Raw genomic sequence first — 26748 nt, 5'->3', positions numbered from 1 at the left:
ATAATAGAATCATATTCATTTGCTAATGTAAAATCAATTTCAGAAGCCAACAGAGGACAGTAAATCTACTGACACAGAGGAGAGTCCAGAGGGAGAAAAAGTTGAAGAGGAGGAGACTGCAGTAGCTGAGAACTCCACCGTGGAACAAGGTGATAACAAGGAAGATGTTACTAAAACCACCGAGGAACAAGGTGATAACAAGGAAGATATTACTAAGAGGATTACCACAGAGGAACAAGGTGATAACAAGGAAGATATTACTAAGAGGATTACCACAGAGGAACAAGGTGATGACAAGGAAGATGTTACTAAAACCACCGAGGAACAAGGTGATAACAAGGAAGATGTTACTAAAACCACCGAGGAACACGGTGATAACAAGGAAGATGTTACTAAAACCACAGAGGAACAAGGTGATAACAACGAAGATATTACTAAGAGGATTACCACAGAGGAACAAGGTGATAACAAGGAAGATGTTACTAAAACCACCGAGGAACAAGGTGATAACAACGAAGATATTACTAAGAGGATTACCACAGAGGAACAAGGTGATAACAAGGAAGATGTTACTAAGAGGATTACCACAGAGGAACAAGGTGATAACAAGGAAGATGTTACTAAGAGGATTACCACAGAGGAACAAGGTGATAACAAGGAAGATGTTACTAAAACCACAGAGAAACAAGGTGATAACAAGGAAGATGTTACTAAAACCACCGAGGAACAAGGTGATGACAACGAAGATATTACTAAGAGGATTACCACAGAGGAACAAGGTGATAACAAGGAAGATGTTACTAAGAGGATTACCACAGAGGAACAAGGTGATAACAAGGAAGATGTTACTAAGAGGATTACCACAGAGGAACAAGGTGATAACAAGGAAGATATTACTAAGAGGATTACCACAGAGGAACAAGGTGATAACAAGGAAGATATTACTAAGAGGATTACCACAGAGGAACAAGGTGATAACAAGGAAGATATTACTAAGAGGATTACCACAGAGGAACAAGGTGATAACAAGGAAGATATTACTATAACCACAGAGGAGGACTCAGACAGTGTGGTTGGTGAGAAGAGCCTGGAGACCAAGCTACAGGGAAGTCTGGAGAACCTGGTCCTGAAGAAATGAAGGATGGAGAGGGGAAGGAGAGAGAGAGAGAAGGAGGATGAGGCACCGGATAAAGCTGAGGAGGTTGGAGAAGCAGGGGATGACGGTCCAACTTCAACAGATGGAAAAGAGTAGAAAGAGAAAGTGGATAGAGGAAGACGAGATGAATCATACCATGTGGAAAAGAAAGATGAGGAGGAAGTAGACAAGGAACCTGGAACTGAGACATATTTTGAGACAGAAGAGGGAGGAAGTAGATAAGGAACCTGGAACTGAGACAGATTCTGAGACAGAGGAGGGAGGAAGTAGATAAGGAACCTGGAACTGAGACAGAGGAGGGAGGAAGTAGATAAGGAACCTGGAACTGAGACAGATTCTGAGACAGGGGAGGGAGGAAGTAGATAAGGAACCTGGAACTGAGACAGATTCTGAGACAGAGGAGGAAGTGAAGAAGAAGATAGAGAGGTGATCCTTCAGAGACAGGAGAAGATAGAGAGGTGATCCTTCAGAGACCGGAGAAGATAGAGATGTGATCCTTCAGAGACAGGAGAAGATAGAGAGGTGATCCCTCAGAGACAGGAGAAGATAGAGAGGTGATCCTTCAGAGACAGGAGAAGATAGAGAGGTGATCCTTCAGAGACAGGAGAAGATAGAGAGGTGATCCTTCAGAGACAGGAGAAGATAGAGAGGTGATCCTTCAGAGACAGGAGAAGATAGAGAGGTGATCCTTCAGAGACCGGAGAAGATAGAGATGTGATCCTTCAGAGACAGGAGAAGATAGAGAGGTGATCCCTCAGAGACAGGAGAAGATAGAGAGGTGATGCTTCAGAGACAGGAGAAGATAGAGAGGTGATCCCTCAGAGACAGGAGAAGATAGAGAGGTGATCCATCAGAGACAGGAGAAGATAGAGAGGTGTAGAGAGAGAAGGATGATGCAACTACTACTTTTTACTTTTTTAAAGATACCAAAACAGACAAGTCTGCAAAGGAGAAAGGAGAGGGGGGGGGACAAAGAGGAGAGAAATGGGGAGGGAGAATCATCAGAATCCCATTCCAGTGAAGAGGAAGAAACAGGGAGAGAGACCGGACACCAGGTAAAAGGTTCCAATGAGAAGAGTCAAAGCAGCAAAGACGAGTTGGAAGTGTTGTTTAAGAAAAGCCTTAAGGGAGAAGGGTGACAAGACTAGCATGTAGGGCACAAAGAAAAATATCATTATAATCCACCACAACAAAACAATATTACATTATCAGGGTTCTTAATATGATTTTTTTTCTTAACAATGTGATGCTGCTGAGCAAAGTGCCTCTCTTACGTTCTTCGAGGGGAATATCCTGGATATCGTATGGGATTATATATGGGGTTATATGTGGGATTATATGTGGGATTATATGTGGGGTTATATGTGGGATTATATGTGGGGTTATATGTGGGGTTATATATGGGATTATATGTGGGGTTATATGTGGGATTATATGTGGGGTTATATGTGGGATTATATATGGGATTATATGTGGGATTATATGTGGGGTTATATGTGGGATTATATATGGGATTATATGTGGGATTATATATGGGATTATATGTGGGGTTATATGTGGGGTTATATGTGGGATTATATATGGGATTATATGTGGGATTATATATGGGATTATATGTGGGGTTATATGTGGGGTTATATGTGGGATTATATATGGGATTATATGTGGGGTTATATGTGGAATTATATGTGGGATTATATGTGGGATTATATGTGGGGTTATATATGGGATTATATGTGGAATTATATGTGGGATTATATGTGGGATTATATGTGGGGTTATGTGTGGGGTTATATGTGGGATTATATATGGGATTATATGTGGGATTATATGTGGGATTATATGTGGGGTTATATGTGGGGTTATATGTGGGATTATATATGGGATTATATGTGGGATTATATATGGGATTATATGTGGGGTTATATGTGGGGTTATATGTGGGATTATATATGGGATTATATGTGGGGTTATATGTGGAATTATATGTGGGATTATATGTGGGATTATATGTGGGGTTATATATGGGATTATATGTGGAATTATATGTGGGATTATATGTGGGATTATATGTGGGGTTATGTGTGGGGTTATATGTGGGATTATATATGGGATTATATGTGGGATTATATGTGGGGTTATGTGTGGGGTTATATGTGGGATTATATATAAATAAATAAATAAATATGAATGGTTGTTTAGTTACATAGGGATACACAGCTATAGGGGAGTTTCTATTTGAAGTATAGTATAAATCACCAGTGGGAAGAGGGTCCGACAGCTGTCATAACAGTTACACTGTGCCTTTTTATTCCATCAAATTACCATGTAACATCTCTGGGAACTCATTATTCTTAAATGGTAATTAAGTAGTGACTGATGATAAATGACTGAAGTTCAAATAGTTTCCGAGTGGTTATTATCTGTTGGAAACACTGTAGTCTTCAGAGAGATGGGTCTGTTACAGGCTTTTAATGTGACATCATGTTCTGTACTCTGTGAATGATATGAAAGAGAGAGATAGAGAGGGGGGGAGAGAAGAGGAGAGAGAGAGAGAGGGGGAGAGAGAGAGGGGAGAGAGGGGGGAGAGAGAGACAGAAACACTGTTAAAAGGAAACACTGTAGTCTTCAGAGAGATGGGTCTGTTACAGGCTTTTAATGTGACATCATGTTCTGTACTCTGTGAATGATATGAAGGAGAGTGGGGGGGGGGGAGGAGAGAGAGAGAGACAGAGAGAGGGGAGATAGAGAGAGATGGAGAGAGGGGTGGGGGAAGAGGAGAGAGAGAGAGAGGAGGGGAGAGAGAAGAGGAGAGAGAGAGAGACTGAGAGAGAGGGGAGATAGAGAGAGATACAGAGGGGTGGGGGAAGAGGAGAGAGAGAGAGGAGGGGAGAGAGAAGAGGAGAGGAGAGAGGGAGAAGAGGAGAGGAGAGAGGGGTGGAGAGAGAGAGAGCGAGAGGAGGGGAGAGAGAGAAGAGGAGAGAGAGCGATTTCTGCCTTAGTGTATATGTACATATTCTTTGTTTCTTGTCTGAAAACAGGTATGCTTATGCTATTACATTCTGTATGATTTGCCAATGTTTGACCATATAGTAGTTAGTATTATGAATAAGCTGCAACATGCAATACAGTACCTCATCAAGCAATAAGAACTAAACAAGACAATATTGTATTTCTGCAACGCTGTACCACATCGTGGTGCGTCACCCTGTAAAAGATCATCTGTTCTCTGAAACCGTCTTGTAAAATAGAAATTGAATAAACTGAAACTAAGAAATAAAATATGAGTATGTATTGAAATTATTTATAATTGACAAATAACACAAGTTCACCTTTGAACCTTCGTACTGCAGTGGGCTAAATCCGGGTCACACAGAGTGCTTCTGGGTCGTCTTAAACAAATCTACTGTGAAACAAAAGTATACACCTCACACACATGGTTATGGACTTAACAGTAAAATAAAACACCTTAATATGTACTGAATAAAAACTATAAACTGAATTAAAAATATAAATTCAACATGCAACAATTTCAAAGATTTTGCTGAGTTACAGTTCATATAAGGAAATCAGTCAATTGAATTAAATTCATTAGGACCTAATCTATGGATTTCACATGACTCGGCAGGGGCACAGCCATGTGTGGTTCTGGGAGGGCAAAGGCCCAGCCACTGGGGGGGGCCAGGCCCAGCCAATCAAAATGTGTTTTTCCCCACAAAAGGGCTTTCTTACAGACAGAAATACTCCTCAGCACCAAAAAAAGCGTTATATTTGAGATTCTTCAAAGTAGCCACCCTTTGCCTTGATGACATTTTTGCACATTCTTGGCATTCTCTCAACCAGCTTCACCTGGAATGCTTTTCAAACAGTCTTGAAGGAGTTCCCAAAAAAGCTGAGCACTTGTTGGCTGCTTTTCCTTCACTCTGCGGTCCAACTCATCCCAAACCATCTCAATTGGGTTGAGGTCAGGTGATTGTGAAGGCCAAGTCATCTGATGCAGCACTCCATCACTCTCCTTCTTGGTGAAATAGCCTTTACACAGCCTGGAGGTGTGTTGGGTCATTGTCCTGTTGAGAAACAAATGATCGTCCCACTAAGCCCAAACCAGATGGGATGATGTATTGCTGCAGAATGCTGTGGTAGCCATGCTGGTTAAGTGTGCCTTGAATTCTAAATAAATCACTGACAGTGTCACCAGCAAAGCACCCCCACACCATCACACGTCCTCCTCCATGCTTCATGGTGGGAACCACACACCTCTTCCGCCGCCATGCTTCATGGTGGGAACCACACACCTCCTCCATACTTCATGGTGGGAACCACACATGTCCTCCTCCATGCTTCATGGTGGGAACCACACATGCTGAGATTATCCATTCACCTACTCTGCGTCTCACAACGGAACCAAAAATCTAAACTTTGGACTCATCAGACCAAAGGACAGATTTCCACTGGTCTAATGTACATTGCTCGTGTTTCTTGGCCCAAGCAAGTCTCTTCTTATTATTGGTGTCCTTTAGTAGTGGTTTCTTTGCAGCAATTTGACCATTAAGGCCTGATTCACTAAGTCTCCTCTGAACAGTTGATGTTGAGATGTGTCTGTTACTTGAACTCTGTGAAGCATTTATTTGGGTTGCAATTTCTGAGTCTGGTAACTCCAATGAACTTATCCTCTGCAGCAGAGATAATTCTGAGTATTCCTTTCCTGTGGCGTGCCTCATGAGAGCCAGTTTCATCATAGAGTTTGATGGTTTTTGTGACTGCACTTGAAGAAACTTTAAAAGTTCTTGAAATTTTCCGCATTGACTGTCCTTCATGTCTTAAAGTAATTATGGACTGTCGTTTCTCTTTGCTTATTTGAGCTGTTCTTGCCATATTATGGACTTGGTCTTTTACGAAATAGGGTTATCTTCTGTATACCACCCCTACCTTGTCACAACAAACAAATGCATTAAGAAGGAAAGAAATTCCACAAATTAACTTTTAACATGGCGCACCTGTTAATTGAAATGCATTCCAGGTACTACCTCATGAAGCTGGTTGAGAGAATGCCAAGTGTGTGCAAAGCTGTCATCAAGGCAAAGGGTGGCTACTTTGAAAATTCTCAAATATAAAATATATTTTGATTTGTTTAACCTCTCTAGGGTAGGGGGCAGCATTCTGAATTTTGGATGAAAAGCATGCCCAAATTAAACCGCCTGCTAATCGGGCCCAGAAGATATGATATGCATATAACTGGTAGATTTGGATAGAAAACACTCTACATTTTCCAAAACTATTAAAATAGTGTCTGTGAGTATAACAGGCAAAAACCTGAGAAAAATCCATTCAGGAAATTGTTTTTGTAGTTCTCTATTCAATGCCATTACAGTATCCATTGATTTAGGACTCAATTGGCAGTTCCCATGCCTTCCACTAGATGTCAACAGTCTTTAGAAATAGTTTCAGGCTTGTATTCTTATAAATGAGGGAGTAAGACCAGTCTGAATGAGTGGACCCTGACGTGTCACAGAGCTTTTTCATGTGCAATCCCGAGAGAGTGCATTTCTTGTTTACCTTTTATATTGACAATGTTATTGTCCGGTCGAAAGATCATAGATAATTCACGCTAAAAACAACCTGAGGGTTGAACATAAACATCGTTTGACATGTTTCTATGAACATTACGGATACGATTTGGATTTTTTTCCTGCCTGTTTTGACTGCATTTGAGCCTGTGGATTATTGAAGAAAATGCGTGAACAAAACAGTGGTTTTTAGATATAAAGAGACTTTATCGAACAAAAGGATTTATTGAGTAAATTAATGTCTTCTGAGTGCCACCATATGAAGATCATCAAAGGTAAGTGATTCATTTTATCTCTATTTCTGAGTTTTGTAACGTTTCTGCTTGGCTGGTTACTGTTTGTAATAATTTGTCAACTGGGCTATGTTCTGGGCTAGGTATGTTCTGGGCTAGGTATGCTTTCGGCAAAAATAATTTTACAAATCTGACACCGTGGTTGGATTAACAAGAAGTTCATGTTTAAACCTGTGTAAAATATGTTTTGTTTTCTGAATTGTTATAATGAGCATTTCTGTATTTGAATTATTTGACGCTCTGCAATCTCACTGGCTGTTGGCCAGATGGGACATATCCTAGAGAGGTTTTAACACTTTTTTTTTGGTTACTACATGATTCCATATGTGTTATTTCATAGTTTTGATGTCTTCACTTATTCTACAATGTAGAAAATAGTAAAAACAAAGAAAAACCCTTGAATGAGGAGGTGTGTCCACGTTTTTGGCTGGTACTGTATATATTTTAGTTCAGTATATATATATTTTAGTTCAGTATATATATATTTTAGTTCAGTATATATATATTTTAGTTCAGTATATATATATTTTAGTTCAGTATATATATATTTTAGTTCAGTATATATATATTTTAGTTCAGTATATATATATTTTAGTTCAGTATATATATATTTTAGTTCAGTATGTATATATTTTAGTTCAGTATATATATATTTTAGTTCAGTATGTATATATTTTAGTTCAGTATATATATATTTTAGTTCAGTATGTATATATTTTAGTTCAGTATATATATATTTTAGTTCAGTATATATATATTTTAGTTCAGTATATATATATTTTAGTTCAGTATATATATATTTTAGTTCAGTATGTATATATTTTAGTTCAGTATATATATATTTTAGTTCAGTATATATATATTTTAGTTCAGTATATATATATTTTAGTTCAGTATATATATATTTTAGTTCAGTATATATATATTTTAGTTCAGTATATATATATTTTAGTTCAGTATATATATATTTTAGTTCAGTATATATATATTTTAGTTCAGTATATATATATTTTAGTTCAGTATATATATATTTTAGTTCAGTATATATATATTTTAGTTCAGTATATATATATTTTAGTTCAGTATATATATATTTTAGTTCAGTATATATATATTTTAGTTCAGTATATATATATTTTAGTTCAGTATATATATATTTTAGTTCAGTATATACAGTTGAAGTCTGAAGTTTACATACACTTAGGTTGGAGTCATTAAAACTTGTTTTTCAACCATTCCACAAATTTCTTGTTAACAAACTATAGTTTCGGCAAGTCGGTTAGGACATCTACTTTGTGCAAGACACAAGTCATTTTTCCAATAATTGTTTACAGACAGGTTATTTCACTTATAATTCACTGTATCACAATTCCAGTGGGTCAGAAGTTTACATACACTAACTTGACTGTGCCTTAAAACATCTTGGAAAACTCCAGAAAATTATGTCATGGCTTTAGAAGTTTCTGGTAGGCTAATTGATATCATTTGAGTCAATTGGAGGTGTACCTGTGGAAGTATTTCAAGGCCTACCTTCAAACTCAGTGCCTCTTTGCTTGACATCATGGGAAAATCAAAAGAACTCAGCCCAGACTTCAGCCAATTTTTATAAACCTCCACAAGTCTGGTTCGTCATTGGGGGCAATTTCCAAACGCCTGAAGGTACCACGTTCATCTGTACAAACAATAGTACCCAAGTATAAACACCATGGGACCACGCAGCCGTCATACCGCTCAGGAAGGAGACGCGTTCTGTCTCCTAGAGATGAACGTACTTTGGTGCGTTGCGGTAGCAGGCTGATCCAATCACTTACCATGTTTTCTTTTCCTAGTGGAGAGAGACGTGTCACAGAGACTCCTCACATCTCCCCACAATTCTACACTCTTCCTCCCAGCTTCCCACTCCAGAAACAGCCTTTTAATTCACCAGGGAGAGAAGACAGCAGTGGGCAGCCAGTCAGTGAGACCATGCTGTGTATCTCCTTCCTCCCAGCTTCCCACTCCAGAAACAGCCTGTTAATTCACCAGGGACAGAAGACAGCAGTGGGCAGCCAGTCAGTGAGACCATGCTGTGTATCTCCTTCCTCCCAGCTTCCCACTCCATTAACAGCCTGTTATTTCACCAGGGACAGAAGACAGCAGTGGGCAGCCAGTCAGTGAGACCATGCTGTGTATCTCCTTCCTCGCAGCTTCCCACTCCTGAAACAGCCTGTTAATTCACCAGGGACAGAAGACAGCAGTGGGCAGCCAGTCAGTGAGACCATGCTGTGTATCTCCTGATGTATAGCCTCTGTTACTGTGACATGCTGAACTGACTGTACTAGAGACTGGTGCTGTAACTACAATAGTATGCTGCAATGATGTAATGATGTAATGCTGCAATGATGTAATGTTGTAGTAATGTAATGCTGTAATAATGTATTGCTGTAATAATGTATTGTTGTAGTAATGTATTGCAGTAATAATGTAATGCAGTAATAATGTAATGCTGTAATGATGTAATAATGTAATGCTGTAATAATGTAATGCAGTAGTAATGTAATGCTGTAATAATGTAATGCTGTAATAATGTAATGCTGTAATAATGTAATGCTGTAATAATGTAATGCTGTAATAATGTATTGCTATAATAATGTAATGCTATAATAATGTAATGCTATAATAATGTAATGCTGAAATAATGTAATGCTGAAATAATGTATTGTTGTAATAATGTAATAATGTAATGCTGAAATAATGTAATGCTGTAATAATGTAATGCTGTAATAATGTAATGCTGAAATAATGTATTGTTGTAATAATGTAATAATGTAATAATGTAATGCTGTAATAATGGTGTGATGTAATAATGTAATGATGTAATAATGTAATGATGTAATAATGTATTGCTGTAATAATGTAATGCTGTAATAATGTAATGCTGTAATAATGGTGTGATGTAATAATGTAATGTAATGTAAAGAATTTTAACTAAACAGAATACTACTCTGTTACTGTATGGATGTATGAATCTTATTATAATCATAACACTGAATATAATGTGATGTAGTTTTAGTCAAGAAATAGAACAAGGACTTTCTGTTCCTTGTTAGAAACAAATGGAGCTATCGTCAGACCGGCTGGAATACTGTGTTCCTTACAGGACATTCTGACCCAGGGAGGGGAGAGACCCAGGGAGGGGAGAGACCCAGGGAGGGGAGAGACCTTGGGAGGGGAGAGACCCAGGGAGGGGAGAGACCCAGGGAGGGGAGAGACCCAGGGAGGGGAGAGACCCAGGGAGGGGAGAGACCCAGGGAGGGGAGAGACCTTGGGAGGGGAGAGATCTTGGGAGGGGAGAGACCCAGGGAGGGGAAAGACCCAGGGAGGGGAGAGACCCAGGGAGGGGAGAGACCCAGGGAGGGGAGAGACCCAGGGAGGGGAGAGACCTTGGGAGGGGAGAGACCCAGGGAGGGGAGAGACCCAGGGAGGGGAGAGACCCAGGGAGGGGAGAGACCCAAGGAGGGGAGAGACCCAGGGAGGGGGGAGACCCAGGGAGGGGAGAGACCCAGGGAGGGGAGAGACCTTGGGAGGGGAGAGACCTTGGGAGGGGAGAGACCTTGGGAGGGGAGAGACCCAGGGAGGGGAGAGACCCAGGGAGGGGAGAGACCCAGGGAGGGGAGAGACCTTGGGAGGGGAGAGACCCAGGGAGGGGAGAGACCTTGGGCTAGTAGTAGATTGTTTAACAGGTGGCAGACAATGTGGGAAGGCTTGTGAACTATGTTGCCGTTGTATCTGAGAGGAGGAGGAACATTTATGACGAAATGTGAGGTACATAAACCAATGTACATGGGATTATGACCAGAGCTCTCGGGAATAAACGCTACTGATTAATATTGGAACTGATCTTTGTCTATTTTATGCAAATAAGAACATTACAAATTCTTAGAAACAGAATGTTTTGCTTTGTTATAATTGAATTGGTTAATGAACAGATAGGATTTGAATTCCTCTAACAGCTGTAATAATGTATTGTTGTAATAATGTATTGCTGTAATAATGTATTGCTGTAATAATGTATTGCTGTAATAATGTATTGCTGTAATAATGTAACGCTGTAATAATGTAATGCTGTAATAATGTAATGCTGTAATAATGTAATGCTGTAATAATGTAATGTTGTAATAATGTAATGCTGTAATAATGTATTGTTGTAATAATGTAATAATGTATTAATGTAATGCAGTAGTAATGTAATGCTGTAATAATGTAATGCTGTAATAATGTAATGATGTAATAATGTAATGATGTAATAATGTATTGTTGTAATAATGTAATGCTGTAATAATGTATTGTTGTAATAATGTAATGCTGTAATAATGTAATGATGTAATAATGTAATGATGTAATAATGTATTGTTGTAATAATGTAATGATGTAATAATGTAATGATGTAATAATGTAATAATGTAATGATGTAATAATGTAATGCTGTAATGATGTAATAATGTAATGCTGTAATAATGTAATGATGTAATAATGTAATGATGTAATAATGGATTGTTGTAATAATGTAATGCTGTAATAATATATTGCTGTGATAATAGAATACTGTAATAATGTAATGCTGTAATGATGTAATAATGTAATACTGTAATAATGTATTAATGTAATGCTGTAATAATGTATTAATGTAATGCTGTAATAATGTAATAATGTAATACTGTAATAATGTATTAATGTAATGCTGTAATAATGTAATAATGTAATGCTGTAATAATGTAATAATGTAATGCTGTAATAATGTAATGCTGTAATAATATAATAATGTAATGCTGTAATAATGTAATGCTGTAATAATGTATTGCTGTGATAATATAATACTGTAATAATGTAATGCTGTAATGATGTAATAATGTAATGCTGTAATAATATAATGCTGTAATAATGTAATGCTGTAATAATGTATTGTTGTAATAATGTATTGCTGTAATAATGTATTGTTGTAATAATGTAATGCTGTAATAATGTAATGCTGTAATAATGTAATGCTGTAATAATGTAATGCAGTAGTAATGTAATGCTGTAATAATGTAATGCTGTAATAATGTATTGCTATAATAATGTAATGCTATAATAATGTAATGCCTATGTAATGACCTTGGGAGGGGAGAGACCCAGGGAGGGGAGAGACCCAGGGAGGGGAGAGACCCAGGGAGGGGAGAGACCCAGGGAGGGGAGAGACCCAGGGAGGGGAGAGACCTTGGGAGGGGAGAGACCCAGGGAGGGGAGAGACCTTGGGAGGGGAGAGACCCAGGGAGGGGAGAGACCCAGGGAGGGGAGAGACCCAGGGAGGGGAGAGACCCAAGGAGGGGAGAGACCCAGGGAGGGGGGAGACCCAGGGAGGGGAGAGACCCAGGGAGGGGAGAGACCCAGGGAGGGGAGAGACCCAGGGAGGGGAGAGACCTTGGGAGGGGAGAGACCCAGGGAGGGGAGAGACCCAGGGAGGGGAGAGACCCAGGGAGGGGAGAGACCCAGGGAGGGGAGAGACCCAGGGAGGGGAGAGACCTTGGGAGGGGAGAGATCTTGGGAGGGGAGAGACCCAGGGAGGGGGGAGACCCAGGGAGGGGAGAGACCCAGGGAGGGGAGAGACCCAGGGAGGGGAGAGACCCAGGGAGGGGAGAGACCTTGGGAGGGGAGAGACCCAGGGAGGGGAGAGACCCAGGGAGGGGAGAGACCCAGGGAGGGGAGAGACCCAAGGAGGGGAGAGACCCAGGGAGGGGGGAGACCCAGGGAGGGGAGAGACCCAGGGAGGGGAGAGACCCAGGGAGGGGAGAGACCTTGGGAGGGGAGAGACCTTGGGAGGGGAGAGACCTTGGGAGGGGAGAGACCCAGGGAGGGGAGAGACCCAGGGAGGGGAGAGACCCAGGGAGGGGAGAGACCTTGGGAGGGGAGAGACCCAGGGAGGGGAGAGACCTTGGGAGGGGAGAGACCTTGGGAGGGGAGAGACCCAGGGAGGGGAGAGACCCAGGGAGGGGAGAGACCTTGGGAGGGGAGAGACCCAGGGAGGGGAGAGACCCAGGGAGGGGAGAGACCCAGGGAGGGGAGAGACCCAAGGAGGGGAGAGACCCAGGGAGGGGGGAGACCCAGGGAGGGGAGAGACCCAGGGAGGGGAGAGACCCAAGGAGGGGAGAGACCTTGGGAGGGGAGAGACCCAGGGAGGGGAGAGACCTTGGGCTAGTAGTAGATTGTTTAACAGGTGGCAGACAATGTGGGAAGGCTTGTGAACTATGTTGCCGTTGTATCTGAGAGGAGGAGGAACATTTATGACGAAATGTGAGGTACATAAACCAATGTACATGGGATTATGACCAGAGCTCTCGGGAATAAACGCTACTGATTAATATTGGAACTGATCTTTGTCTATTTTATGCAAATAAGAACATTACAAATTCTTAGAAACAGAATGTTTTGCTTTGTTATAATTTAATTGGTTAATGAACAGATAGGATTTGAATTCCTCTAACAGCTGTAATAATGTATTGTTGTAATAATGTATTGCTGTAATAATGTATTGTTGTAATAATGTAATGCTGTAATAATGTAATGATGTAATAATGTAATGATGTAATAATGTATTGTTGTAATAATGTAATGATGTAATAATGTAATAATGTAATGATGTAATAATGTAATGCTGTATTGCTGTAATAATGTAATAATGTAATGATGTAATAATGTATTGTTGTAATAATGTAATGTTGTAATAATGTAATGCTGTAATAATGTAATGCTGTAATAATGTAATGATGTAATAATGTAATGATGTAATAATGTAATAATGTAATGATGTAATAATGTAATGCTGTAATGATGTAATAATGTAATGCTGTAATGATGTAATAATGTAATGATGTAATAATGTATTGTTGTAATAATGTAATGCTGTAATAATGTATTGCTGTGATAATATAATACTGTAATAATGTAATGCTGTAATAATGTAATACTGTAATAATGTATTAATGTAATGCTGTAATAATGTAATACTGTAATAATGTATTAATGTAATGCTGTAATAATGTAATAATGTAATACTGTAATAATGTATTAATGTAATGCTGTAATAATGTAATAATGTAATGCTGTAATAATGTAATGCTGTAATAATGTAATAATGTAATGATGTAATAATGTAATGCTGTAATAATGTAATGCTGTAATAATGTAATGCTGTAATAATTTAACTCTGTAATAGTTACCTGTAATGATTCTGCAGTGAATGATGTGTGGGAGTAGTAAGGAATGGGGACTGCTGCTGGTAAAGAAATAGCACTGGGAGGAAGTGAATGAATGAATGAAGTCATCAGCTCAGTACCGGAAGGAAGTCAGAAGAAGTGAGCAGAGACACAGTGATGTGAAGAACATCATTACAGTTGCAGAGAGTGATGTCAGGGACGTTGACCTACATTATGGGATGAGCTGTATGTCTCTCTGTGATGTCAGGGACGTTGACCTACATTATGGGATGAGCTGTATGTCTCTCTGTGATGTCAGGGACGTTGACCTACATTATGGGATGAGCTGTATGTCTCTCTGTGATGTCAGGGACGTTGACCTACATTAGGGATGAGCTGTATGTCTCTCTGTGATGTCAGGGACGTTGACCTACATTATGGATGAGCTGCATGTCTCTCTGTGATGTCAGGGACGTTGACCTACATTATGGGATGAGCTGCATGTCTCTCTGTGATGTCAGGGACGTTGACCTACATTATGGATGAGCTGTATGTCTCTCTGTGATGTCAGGGACGTTGACCTACATTATGGGATGAGCTGTATGTCTCTCTGTGATGTCAGGGACGTTTACCTACATTATGGATGAGCTGTATGTCTCTCTGTGATGTCAGGGACGTTGACCTACATTATGGGATGAGCTGTATCTCTCTCTGTGATGTCAGGGACGTTGACCTACATTATGGGATGAGCTGTATGTCTCTCTGTGATGTCAGCGAGGAACGTCAGGCCTACATTATGGGATGAGCTGTATCTCTCTCTGTGATGTCAGGGACGTTGACCTACATTATGGATGAGCTGTATCTCTCTCTGTGATGTCAGGGACGTTGACCTACATTATGGGATGAGCTGTATCTCTCTCTGTGATGTCAGGGACATTGACCTACATTATGGGATGAGCTGTATGTGTCTCTGTGATGTCAGCGAGGAACGTCAGGCCTACATTATGGGATGAGCTCTATGCCACAGCTTTGAAGAGTAGCTCTGGTGGGGTTGTGTGGTATGAATTTATGAATAAATGTTGATGTTATGAATGGAAGGTCTGTAATGAGTTATTACCTGATATTAAAGGATGGAAGGTCTGTAATGAGTTATTACCTGATATTAAAGGATGGAAGGTCTGTAATGAGTTATTACCTGATATTAAAGGATGGAAGGTCTGTAATGAGTTATTACCTGATATTAAAGGATGGAAGGTCTGTAATGAGTTATTACCTGATATTAAAGGATGGAAGGTCTGTAATGAGTTATTACCTGATATTAAAGGATGGAAGGTCTGTAATGAGTTATTACCTGATGTTATGGATGGAAGGTCTGTAATGAGTTATTACATGATGTTACAGGATGGAAGGTCTGTATAATGAGTTATTACATGATGTTACAGAATGGAAGGTCTGTGTAAGGAGTGTCATGACGTTGGCCTGCTGGGGGAGGTTTATGACCTTCATTAAATACATTTCCATACAGGATGGAAGGTCTGTGTAAGGAGTGTCATGACGTTATGAATGGAAGGTCTGTGTAAGGAGTGTCATAACGTTATGAATGGAAGGTCTGTATAAGGAGTGTCATGACGTTATGAATGGAAGGTCTGTGTAAGGAGTGTCATGACGTTGGCCTGCTGGGGGAGGTTTATGACCCCCATTAAATAAATTTCCCCTTCTCTCTCTCTCTCTACTTTATAGAGCTGACTCTTGGGAAGCCCTTTGTTAACATAGAGAGAGAGAGAGAGAGACTCTGGTGACATCAAAAAGGTGGGAAACGGAACCATATTTCAGTAATCCAACCAGTTGAAAATATGCATTGGTACTTAATGAATATGATCTCAGATCAGTTGTTGTCTGAGACATTACTACTAATGATAGTATGACATAAACTGTATCTTGGAAAAATCTACACATTCTAGTTATCAGATTCACATGGAATTGTTGTGCAATTTAAATGTTTAAATATGAAACTATTTGTGAAAATGAGAGAACGGTTTGTCATAAGAGTAAACTCTGCTCACTCAGAGGCCCCGCCCAAGTGAACAGACACTGGTTGTAAACTCTGCTCACTCAGAGGCCCCGCCCAAGTGAACAGACACTGGTTGTAAACTCTGCTCACTCAGAGGCCCCGCCCAAGTGAACAGACATTGGTTATAAACTCTGCTCACTCAGAGGCCCCGCCCATGTGAACAGACATTGGTTGTAAACTATGAAACACGCCCTTCTCTTCACCACCACATAAACCCGTTGACGAAAATCCAACTTTGTGTTCCAAGGATGAGAGTACGACGGTCCCCACGTTGAAAGGGCTAAGATAATAACCTAACGAAATTAGCATCGAATTTAAACGAGAAGATGACGATCGACACGCCGAAAGGATGAATTTTGACTATACCAGTTAGTATATAGGATGAGCTTAAAGTATGGCAACTTGGTATGAACTTTGAACTCTTATTCACTAAAGAAGTGATACCTCCTTGCCGATTGAGTTAGCGTGGGCTATGAAAGGACGGACGACGTACCCGTTCTACCACACGCCGACGGTACTACCAAGTATCCATTATACCACACGACGACGGTACTACCAAGTAACCGTTCTACCACACGACGACGGTACTACCAAGTATCCGTTCTACCCCACGACGACGGTACTATCAAGTATCCGTTCTACCACACGACGACGGTACTACCAAGTATCTGTTCTACCACAAGAGATCCATGACAGACAACTCGGCCTCTATCTACGACCAATCTACCGAAGCGCAGCTCAGAGTAAATATTTATTGCATTTTCCTTTTTCAAATGGGCGGTTATTTAGAATGCATAAGATACTGTATTTACGATAGAATCGCTGCCTACGGCCCGATAGAGTAAAAAACCTTTGTGTTCCTCAGTCTTCCCGCTCTTTCATTCAAAACCCAACCCCCTTCCTTTGTGTAACCAGCCGTCATACATGTTCCGTCCGCTAGGGACGTTTTCCTTTATGACATCATTTGTAATACATGTATGATCCATTCTGTGTAGATGGAATTCTGTGTGATTATTTAGGTAAATAAATAATTTAATCACATTTTGTATTGCTGATTCAACTTATTTCGTGAAGATAACCAAGAATTTACAACTTTCAGATGAGACTGAATAAGGTGACGATTAAATATTGACTGCTGTTGAGGTAAAAGAGTACCAGGTCTTTAAGAGTTTATTCGGAAGATAACAGCTCTATAAATATTCTATCTCTATAAATATTCTTTCGTGGTGCCACGACTCTCTAGTTAATGACATTTACATGATTAGCTCAATCAGGTAATATTAATTACAGAGAAATTATTTGATAGAATAGCATGTCATGTCACTTCATCCGGCATAGCCAAAGACACGACATGAGTTATTATATGATGGTATGGATGGAAGGTCTGTGTAATGAGTTACATGACCCAACACCTGAAAAATAAAATGTCTAAAATGTGCTTTTGAATCCTCGTGGATTGATTACCGTAAGAGGCAGTTTGCAGCAGCCCCTCTCCCCCATCCTATTTGCAGTCGCATAGGTTGGGAATGAGACAGAGAGAGTCACACACAGCCTAGAGAAACCATTAACCTGGTGAGTCATCGAACGCTGTGAGCGTCCTCGAGTTCTATTTCTATGAGCACCGTTTATAGCCTCTGTCCCTCTCCCTCGTGCCTCTCTCTCCCTCGTGCCTCTCTCTCCCTCGCGCCTCTCTATCCCTCATGCCTCTCTCTCCCTCGCGCCTCTCTCTCCCTCGTGCCTCTCTCTCTCTCGCGCCTCTCTATCCCTCGTGCCTCTCTCTCCCTCGCGCCTCTCTATCCCTCGTGCCTCTCTCTCCCTCGTGCCTCTCTCTCCCTCGTGCCTCTCTCTCCCTCGTGCCTCTCTCTCCCTCGCGCCTCTCTCTCCCTCGCGCCTCTCTATCCCTCGCGCCTCTCTCTCCCTCGCGCCTCTCTCTCTCTCGCTCCTCTCTCTCCCTCGCGCCTCTCTCTCTCTCGCTCCTCTCTCTCCCTCGCGCCTCTCTCTCCCTCGCGCCTCTCTCTCCCTCGCGCCTCTCTCTCCCTCGCGCCTCTCTCTCTCTCGCGCCTCTCTCTCGCGCCTCTCTCTCCCTCGCGCCTCTCTCTCTCGCGCGCCTCTCTCTCCCTCGCGCCTCTCTCTCCCTCGCGCCTCTCTCTCTCGCGCCTCTCTCTCCCTGCTAGAAATAACAAGGTCATGTCTCTACTTCCCTTCAGAAGTCCTCTTCCTGTGTCTTTACAGGATGTTGATAATAGCAGATGTTATGTCAGACAATAACTATATATTACGATGATAAAGAGCTTCAGGACATAAGTGGCGGACAGAGATGAGACAGTTGATCAGAAAAACAGAATCGTCACCAGGAGTAAGCTGCTGATAATTCCAAGTTGTATTTATTATGTTATATGAAAAATAGACATGTAATATATAGGACAGAGTTATCTTAGCTCGTTCCTTCTTTCTCTGACCCGGTAGAATCCATTTGAGAACAAATATGCCCCTAGCTTTAACACAACTACTCATCTGTAATATTTTGGAACAGGTTTTTTTTTATTTTTTAAATACAGGTTTTCAATTTACTCCATTAACATGTAATTATAAATGTATTCACAACATGGCACTATATGGAAACATCAAGCCCAACTGACCACTCAGAAGTGACTGGCATAATCACTGTTACATGTATCTTTAGTTAGCTAGTGATGTTATTCTCATTGGTTTTGTTTTGTAGTTTTATCTCACACCCCGATGACTTGTCTTCTATAGATGGACATGTTGGTTACCTTGGTTACGGGTCAGTGGAGGCTGGTGTGTGGAGATGTAGTTAAGGACAGGCTCAGTCGTCACGCGTTTTCATACCGCTCCGTTTTATTCCATTCCAGCCGTTAACAATGTGAGCCCGTCCTCCGATATCTCCCGCTCCCACCAGCCTCCAGTGCTCCAGGTGAGGTGTCGTCGTTAGCTACAGGCGATCTCTTGTTTGTCTGTTCTCACACCTGGTCTGTGTGTTGCGTCTAGTACAGGACGAATTTGGATGATGTCATCTCTCACAGGGGTCAGGGGTCAGTTTGAATGTGAAAGGTCAGTTCATCAGATCACACACTATGGTACTTGGTTTTTTTCACAAACATGAAAATCGAAGCTGATATATTCATGTGAAGAGAAATTGATCCAAAAGGTTAAAGAAAACTGCAACACAGAATCTTCAGCTCTATCAACTTGTTATGTTCCAGATCACCTGGGGTTTCTCCTACAAACAAACCGTAGCAGCTTTTAGTCTCTATTCTATCCCTGCTTCGGGAATAACTAGAGCTCCGTTGTGTCTGAACTGACAGAACAGTAGTCTAGAGTAATGTGATGTATGTCCAGTGTCTGGTGCATCTGATGTCCTCAGCAGCCCAGTGTCTTTATCACCCTGCCTTGTGTCTATAGATTCTATGTTGTGATTTATAACAACTGTCTATAGATTCTATGTTGTGATTTATAACAACTGTCTATAGATTCTATGTTGTGATTTATAACAACATGACATAGGGGTTTATAACAACTGTCTATAGATTCTATGTTGTGATTTACAACAACTGTCTATAGATTCTATGTTGTAATTTATAACAACTGTCTATAGATTCTATGTTGTGATTTATAACAACTGTCTATAGATTCTATGTTGTGATTTATAACAACTGTCTATAGATTCTATGTTGTAATTTATAACAACTGTCTATAGATTCTATGTTGTAATTTATAACAACTGTCTATAGATTCTATGTTGTGATTTATAACAACTGTCTATAGATTCTATGTTGTGATTTACAACAACTGTCTATAGATTCTATGTTGTAATTTATAACAACTGTCTATAGATTCTATGTTGTGATTTATAACAACTGTCTATAGATTCTATGTTGTAATTTATAACAACTGTCTATAGATTCTATGTTGTGATTTACAACAACTGTCTATAGATTCTATGTTGTGATTTACAACAACTGTCTATAGATTCTATGTTGTGATTTACAACAACTGTCTATAGATTCTATGTTGTAATTTATAACAACTGTCTATAGATTCTATGTTGTGATTTACAACAACTGTCTATAGATTCTATGTTGTGATTTACAACAACTGTCTATAGATTCTATGTTGTGATTTACAACAACTGTCTATAGATTCTATGTTGTGATTTACAACAACTGTCTATAGATTCTATGTTGTGATTTACAACAACATGACACACGGTTTGAAGCCAAGTGAGGTAGTGACAGAGCAGAATTTAAATATAATATTTATCCTTTAGAGATGTTTCAACTGTTTGCTTAAATCCATATATATTCTACCGTATCTTAGGAACTGAGGAGGATTCCGTTTGTTGTTTTTTTGTATGTAAATAAAACAACAACACAACAACAGTAGCAATCCCCGTTGTTATTGCACCACTGTGGAACACAAATCCTCTGTGTTAAAGGCTTTTTCTCCCTCTGTGCACTTCCTGTCCGCTGTTACAATGAGCTGTGGTACTATGAACTGAGGAGGAAATGAACATCAAATCACAAGCTAGTTACACCACAGCTGCTGTTAGTTACACCACAGCTGCTGTTAGTTACACCACAGCTACTGTTAGTTACACCACAGCTGCTGTTAGTTACACCACAGCTGCTGTTAGTTACACCACAGCTGCTGCTAGTTACACCACAGCTGCTGTTAGTTACACCACAGCTGCTGTTAGTTATACCACAGCTGCTGTTAGTTACACCACAGCTACTGTTAGTTACACCACAGCTGCTGTTAGTTACACCACAGCTGCTGTTAGTTACACCACAGCTGCTGCTAGTTACACCACAGCTGCTGTTAGTTACACCACAGCTGCTGCTAGTTACACCACAGCTGCTGTTAGTTACACCACAACTGCTGCTAGTTACACCACAGCTGCTGTTAGTTACACAACAGCTGCTGTTAGTTACACCACAACTACTGTTAGTTACACCACAACTGCTGCTAGTTATACCACAGCTGCTGCTAGTTACACCACAGCTGCTGTTAGTTACACAACAGCTGCTGTTAGTTACACCACAGCTACTGTTAGTTACACCACAACTGCTGCTAGTTATACCACAGCTGCTGTTAGTTACACAACAGCTGCTGTTAGTTATACCACAGCTGTTAGTTACACCACAGCTACTGTTAGTTACACCACAGCTGCTGTTAGTTACACCACAGCAACTGTTAGTTACACCACAGCTACTGTTAGTTATACCACAGCTGTTAGTTACACCACAGCTACTGTTAGTTACACCACAGCTGCTGCTAGTTACACCACAGCTGCTGCTAGTTACACCACAGCTGCTGTTAGTTACACCACAGCTGTTAGTTATACCACAGCTACTGTTAGTTACACCACAGCTACTGTTAGTTACAGCTGTTAGTTACACCACAGCTGCTGTTAGTTATACCACAGCTGTTAGTTACACCACAGCTGCTGCTAGTTACACCACAGCTGCTGTTAGTTACACCACAGCTGTTAGTTATACCACAGCTACTGTTAGTTACACCACAGCTACTGTTAGTTACAGCTGTTAGTTATACCACAGCTGCTGTTAGTTATACCACAGCTGCTGTTAGTTACACCACAGCTGCTGCTAGTTACACCACAGCTGCTGTTAGTTACACCACAGCTGTTAGTTATACCACAGCTACTGTTAGTTACACCACAGCTACTGTTAGTTACAGCTGTTAGTTACACCACAGCTGCTGTTAGTTATACCACAGCTGTTAGTTACACCACAGCTGCTGCTAGTTACACCACAGCTGCTGTTAGTTACACCACAGCTGTTAGTTATACCACAGCTACTGTTAGTTACACCACAGCTACTGTTAGTTACAGCTGTTAGTTATACCACAGCTGCTGTTAGTTATACCACAGCTGCTGTTAGTTATACCACAGCTGCTACTAGTTACACCACAGCTACTGCTAGTTACACCACAGCTGCTGCTAGTTACACCACAGCTGCTGCTAGTTACACCACAGCTGCTGTTAGTTACACCACAGATGCTGTTAGTTACACCACAGCTGCTACTAGTTACACCACAGCTGTTAGTTACACCACAGCTGCTACTAGTTACACCACAGCTGTTAGTTACACCACAGCTGCTATTAGTTATACCACAGCTGCTGTTAGTTACACCACAGCTGCTACTAGTTACACCACAGCTGTTAGTTACACCACAGCTGCTATTAGTTATACCACAGCTGTTAGTTACACCACAGCTGTTAGTTACACCACAGCTGCTACTAGTTACACCACAGCTGTTAGTTACACCACAGCTGCTGTTAGTTACACCACAGCTGCTATTAGTTATACCACAGCTGCTGTTAGTTACACCACAGCTGCTACTAGTTACACCACAGCTGTTAGTTACACCACAGCTGCTACTAGTTACACCACAGCTGTTAGTTACACCACAGCTGCTGTTAGTTATACCACAGCTGCTGTTAGTTACACCACAGCTGCTGTTAGTTACACCACAGCTGCTACTAGTTACACCACAGCTGTTAGTTACACCACAGCTGCTACTAGTTACACCACAGCTGTTAGTTACACCACAGCTGCTATTAGTTATACCACAGCTGATGTTAGTTACACCACAGCTGCTACTAGTTACACCACAGCTGTTAGTTACACCACAGCTGCTATTAGTTATACCACAGCTGTTAGTTACACCGCAGCTGCTGCTAGTTATACCACAGCTGTTAGTTACACCACAGCTACTGTTAGTTATACCACAGCTGCTGTTAGTTACACCACAGCTGCTGTTAGTTACACCACAGCTGCTGTTAGTTATACCACAGCTAGTTACACCACAGCTGCTGCTAGTTACACCACAGCTGCTAGTTACACCACAGCTGCTGCTAGTTACACCACAGCTGCTAGTTACACCACAGCTGCTGTTAGTTACACCACAGCTGATGGTAGTTACACCACAGCTGCTGTTAGTTACACCACAGCTACTGTTAGTTACACCACAGCTGTTAGTTACACCACAGCTACTGCTAGTTACACCACAGCTGCTAGTTACACCACAGCTGCTGTTAGTTACACCACAGCTGCTGCTAGTTACACCACAGCTGCTAGTTATACCACAGCTACTGTTAGTTACACCACAGCTGCTGTTAGTTACACCACAGCTACTGTTAGTTACACCACAGCTGTTAGTTACACCACAGCAATTATAGAACAACAGTCGGCAGCAATTGCTTCAGCTCAATATAGATATTTTTAGGGAAAAGGTACCCCGTTCTTTCAATTCTTCATTGCTGAAGATGACACTCATAAATCCAGTCAAGATGGAAAACCTACGCTAGACAGTGACTGACTGTCACTGATAAAGAGTTACATCAAAGGAGTGTGTGTGATTACCTCTAGCCGTTAGTGGAGACAAAACATTAAGAACACCGTCCTAATATTGAGTTGCAAGACAGCCTCAATTCATCTGGGCTCACTGACTCCACAAGGTGTCGGTAGCCTTCCACAGGGATGCTGGTCCATGTTGACTCTACAAGGTGTCGGAAGCCTTCCACAGGGATGCTGGTCCATGTTGACTCCACAAGGTGTCGGAAGCCTTCCACAGGGATGCTGGTCCATGTTGACTCCACAAGGTGTCGGAAGCCTTCCACAGGGATGCTGGTCCATGTTGACTCTACAAGGTGTCGGAAGCCTTCCACAGAGATGCTGGTCCATGTTGATTCCACAAGGTGTCGGAAGCCTTCCACAGAGATGCTGGTCCATGTTGATTCCACAAGGTGTCGGAAGCCTTCCACAGAGATGCTGGTCCATGTTGACTCCACAAGGTGTCGAAAGCCTTCCACAGGGATGCTGGCCCTTGTTAACTCTACAAGGTGTCGGAAGCCTTCCACAGGGATGCTGGTCCATGTTGACTCCACAAGGTGTCGGAAGCCTTCCACAGGGATGCTGGCCCATGTTAACTCCAGTGCTTCCCACAGTTGTGTCAAGTTGGCTGGATGTCCTTTTGGGTGGTGGACAATTCTTGATACAGTTGAGCGTGAAAACCCAGCAGCGTTGCAGTTCTTGACACACTGAAACTGGTGCGCCTGGCACCCACTACCATACCCCCGTTTAAAGGCACTTAAATATGTTGTCTTGCCCATTCACCCTCTGAATGGCACACATACGCAATCCATGTCTCAATTGCATCAAGGCTTAAAAATCCTACTTTAACCTGTCTCCTCCCCTTAATCTACACTGATTGAAGAGGATTTAACAACTGGCATCAGTAAGGGATCATATCTTTCACCTGGATTCACCTGGTCGGTCTATGTCATGGAAAGAGCAGGTGTTCTTAATGTCTGATCCACTCAGGACATGTCCTCTATATTAGCGGTTAGCTACCTTTTTGTTTACTGTGCCCCAGGAGAACCCCCTCATTTGACCAGTAGGCCTACGTTCTGATGAGTCTCCCCAGAAGTACCCCCTCATTTGACCAGTAGGCCTACGTTCTGATGATACTCCCCAGAAGTACCCCCTCATTTGACCAGTAGGCCTACGTTCTGATGAGTCTCCCCAGAAGTACCCCCTCATTTGACCAGTAGGCCTACGTTCTGATGAGTCTCCCCAGAAGTACCCCCTCATTTGACCAGTAGGCCTACATTCTGATGAGACTCCCCAGAAGTATCCCCTCAATTGACCAGTAAGCCTACGTTCTGATTTGACTCCCCAGAAGTGCCCCCTCATTTGACCAGTAGGTCTACGTTCTGATGAGACTCCCCAGAAGTACCCCCTCATTTGACCAGTAGGCCTACGTTCTGATGAGACTCCCCAGAAGTACCCCCTCATTTGACCAGTAGGCCTACGTTCTGATGAGCCTGCCCAGAAGTACCCCCTCATTTGACCAGTAGGCCAACGTTCTGATGAGTCTCCCCAAGAACCCCCTGTGGATAGCATAAGTTCCCCCTGTGGATAGGATAAGTACCCCATATGGATAGGATAAGTACCCCATGTGGATAGGATAAGTACCCCATGTGGATAGGATAAGTACCCCATGTGGATAGGATACGTACCCCTGTGGATAGGATAAGTACCCCCTGTGGATAGGATAAGTACAACCTGTGAATAGGATAAGTATCCCCTGTGGATAGGATACGTACCCCTGTGGATAGGATAAGTACCCCCTGTGGATAGGATAAGTACCCTCTGTGGATAGGCCATGGTCCCCCTGTGGATAGGATAAGTACCCCTGTGGATAGGATAAGTACCCCTGTGGATAGGATAAGTACCACTGTGGATAGGATAAGTAACCCCTGTGGATAGGATAAGTACCCTGTGGATAGGATAAGTACCCTGTGGAAAGGATAAGTTCCCCCTGTGGATAGGATACGTAACCCATGTGGATAGGATAAGTCCCCCCTTTGGATAGGATAAGTACCCCATGTGGATAGGATAAGTCCCCCCTTTGGATAGGATAAGTACCCCATGTGGATAGGATAAGTACCCCATGTGGATAGGATAAGTACCCCATGTGGATAGGATAAGTACCCCATGTGGATATGATAAGTACCCCTGTGGATAGGATAAGTACCCCATGTAGATAGGATAAGTACCCCATGTGGATAGGATAAGTACCCCATGTGGATAGGATAAGTTCCCCCTGTGGATATAATAAGTACCCCTGTGGATAGGATACGTTCCCCTGTGGATAGGATACGTACCCCTGTGGACAGGAAAAGTACCCCCTGTGGATATGATAAGTACCCCTGTGGATAGGATACGTACCCCCTGTGGATAGGATACATACCCCTGTGGATAGGATAAGTACCCCATGTGGATAGGATAAGTTCCCCCTGTGGATATAATAAGTACCCCTGTGGATAGGATACGTTCCCCTGTGGATAGGATACGTACCCCTGTGGACAGGAAAAGTACCCCCTGTGGATATGATAAGTACCCCTGTGGATAGGATACGTACCCCCTGTGGATAGTATAAGTACCCCATGTAGATAAGATAAGTACCCCATGTGGATAGGATAAGTACCCCATGTAGATAGGATAAGTACCCCATGTGGATAGGATAAGTACCCCATGTGGATAGGATAAGTACCCCATGTGGATAGGATAAGTACCCCATGTGGATAGGATAAGTACCCCATATGGATAGGATAAGTACCCCATGTGGATAGGATAAGTACCCCATGTGGATAGGATAAGTACCCCATGTGGATAGGATAAGTACCCCATGTGGATAGGATAAGTACCCCTGTGGATAGGATAAGTACCCCAGGGTGAGACCCACTGCTCTATACAGTGAGTCTGTTAGTTTCTTGGTCTAGGTACATGATTGCAACCCAGCCAGTAGATTTACATGAAAGGAGCTGTGTGAATCCTCCTGCAGCCTTAATTACACAGCGTTACATGAAAGGAGCTGTGTGATTCCTCCTGCAGCATTAATT

At 41.7% G+C, this 26748-nt stretch overlaps 1 protein-coding gene across 8 annotated transcripts in view; it reads left to right on the top strand.

The window, feature by feature from the left end:
* LOC116359320 (doublecortin domain-containing protein 2) overlaps positions 1-2544 on the top strand; it is a 34511-nt gene extending 31967 nt beyond the window's left edge. For 4 of the 8 annotated variants that reach the window (XM_031812181.1, XM_031812184.1, XM_031812183.1 and 1 more), the window contains exon 9: positions 44-2544. In XM_031812181.1, the coding sequence (XP_031668041.1) occupies positions 44-1138 (1095 nt within the window). In that variant the 3' untranslated portion in view covers positions 1139-2544. The remainder of the gene's footprint in view (positions 1-43) is intronic. The other 4 variants (XR_004206680.1, XR_004206679.1, XM_031812182.1 and 1 more) reach the window with 4 other exon arrangements.
* Positions 2545-26748: the final 24204 nt, after the last annotated feature.

The sequence above is a fragment of the Oncorhynchus kisutch genome, unplaced genomic scaffold, assembly GCF_002021735.2.
Source record: "Oncorhynchus kisutch isolate 150728-3 unplaced genomic scaffold, Okis_V2 Okis02a-Okis13b_hom, whole genome shotgun sequence".
Lineage (NCBI taxonomy): Eukaryota > Metazoa > Chordata > Actinopteri > Salmoniformes > Salmonidae > Oncorhynchus > Oncorhynchus kisutch.
This window is presented reverse-complemented; position numbering and strand designations above follow the sequence as displayed.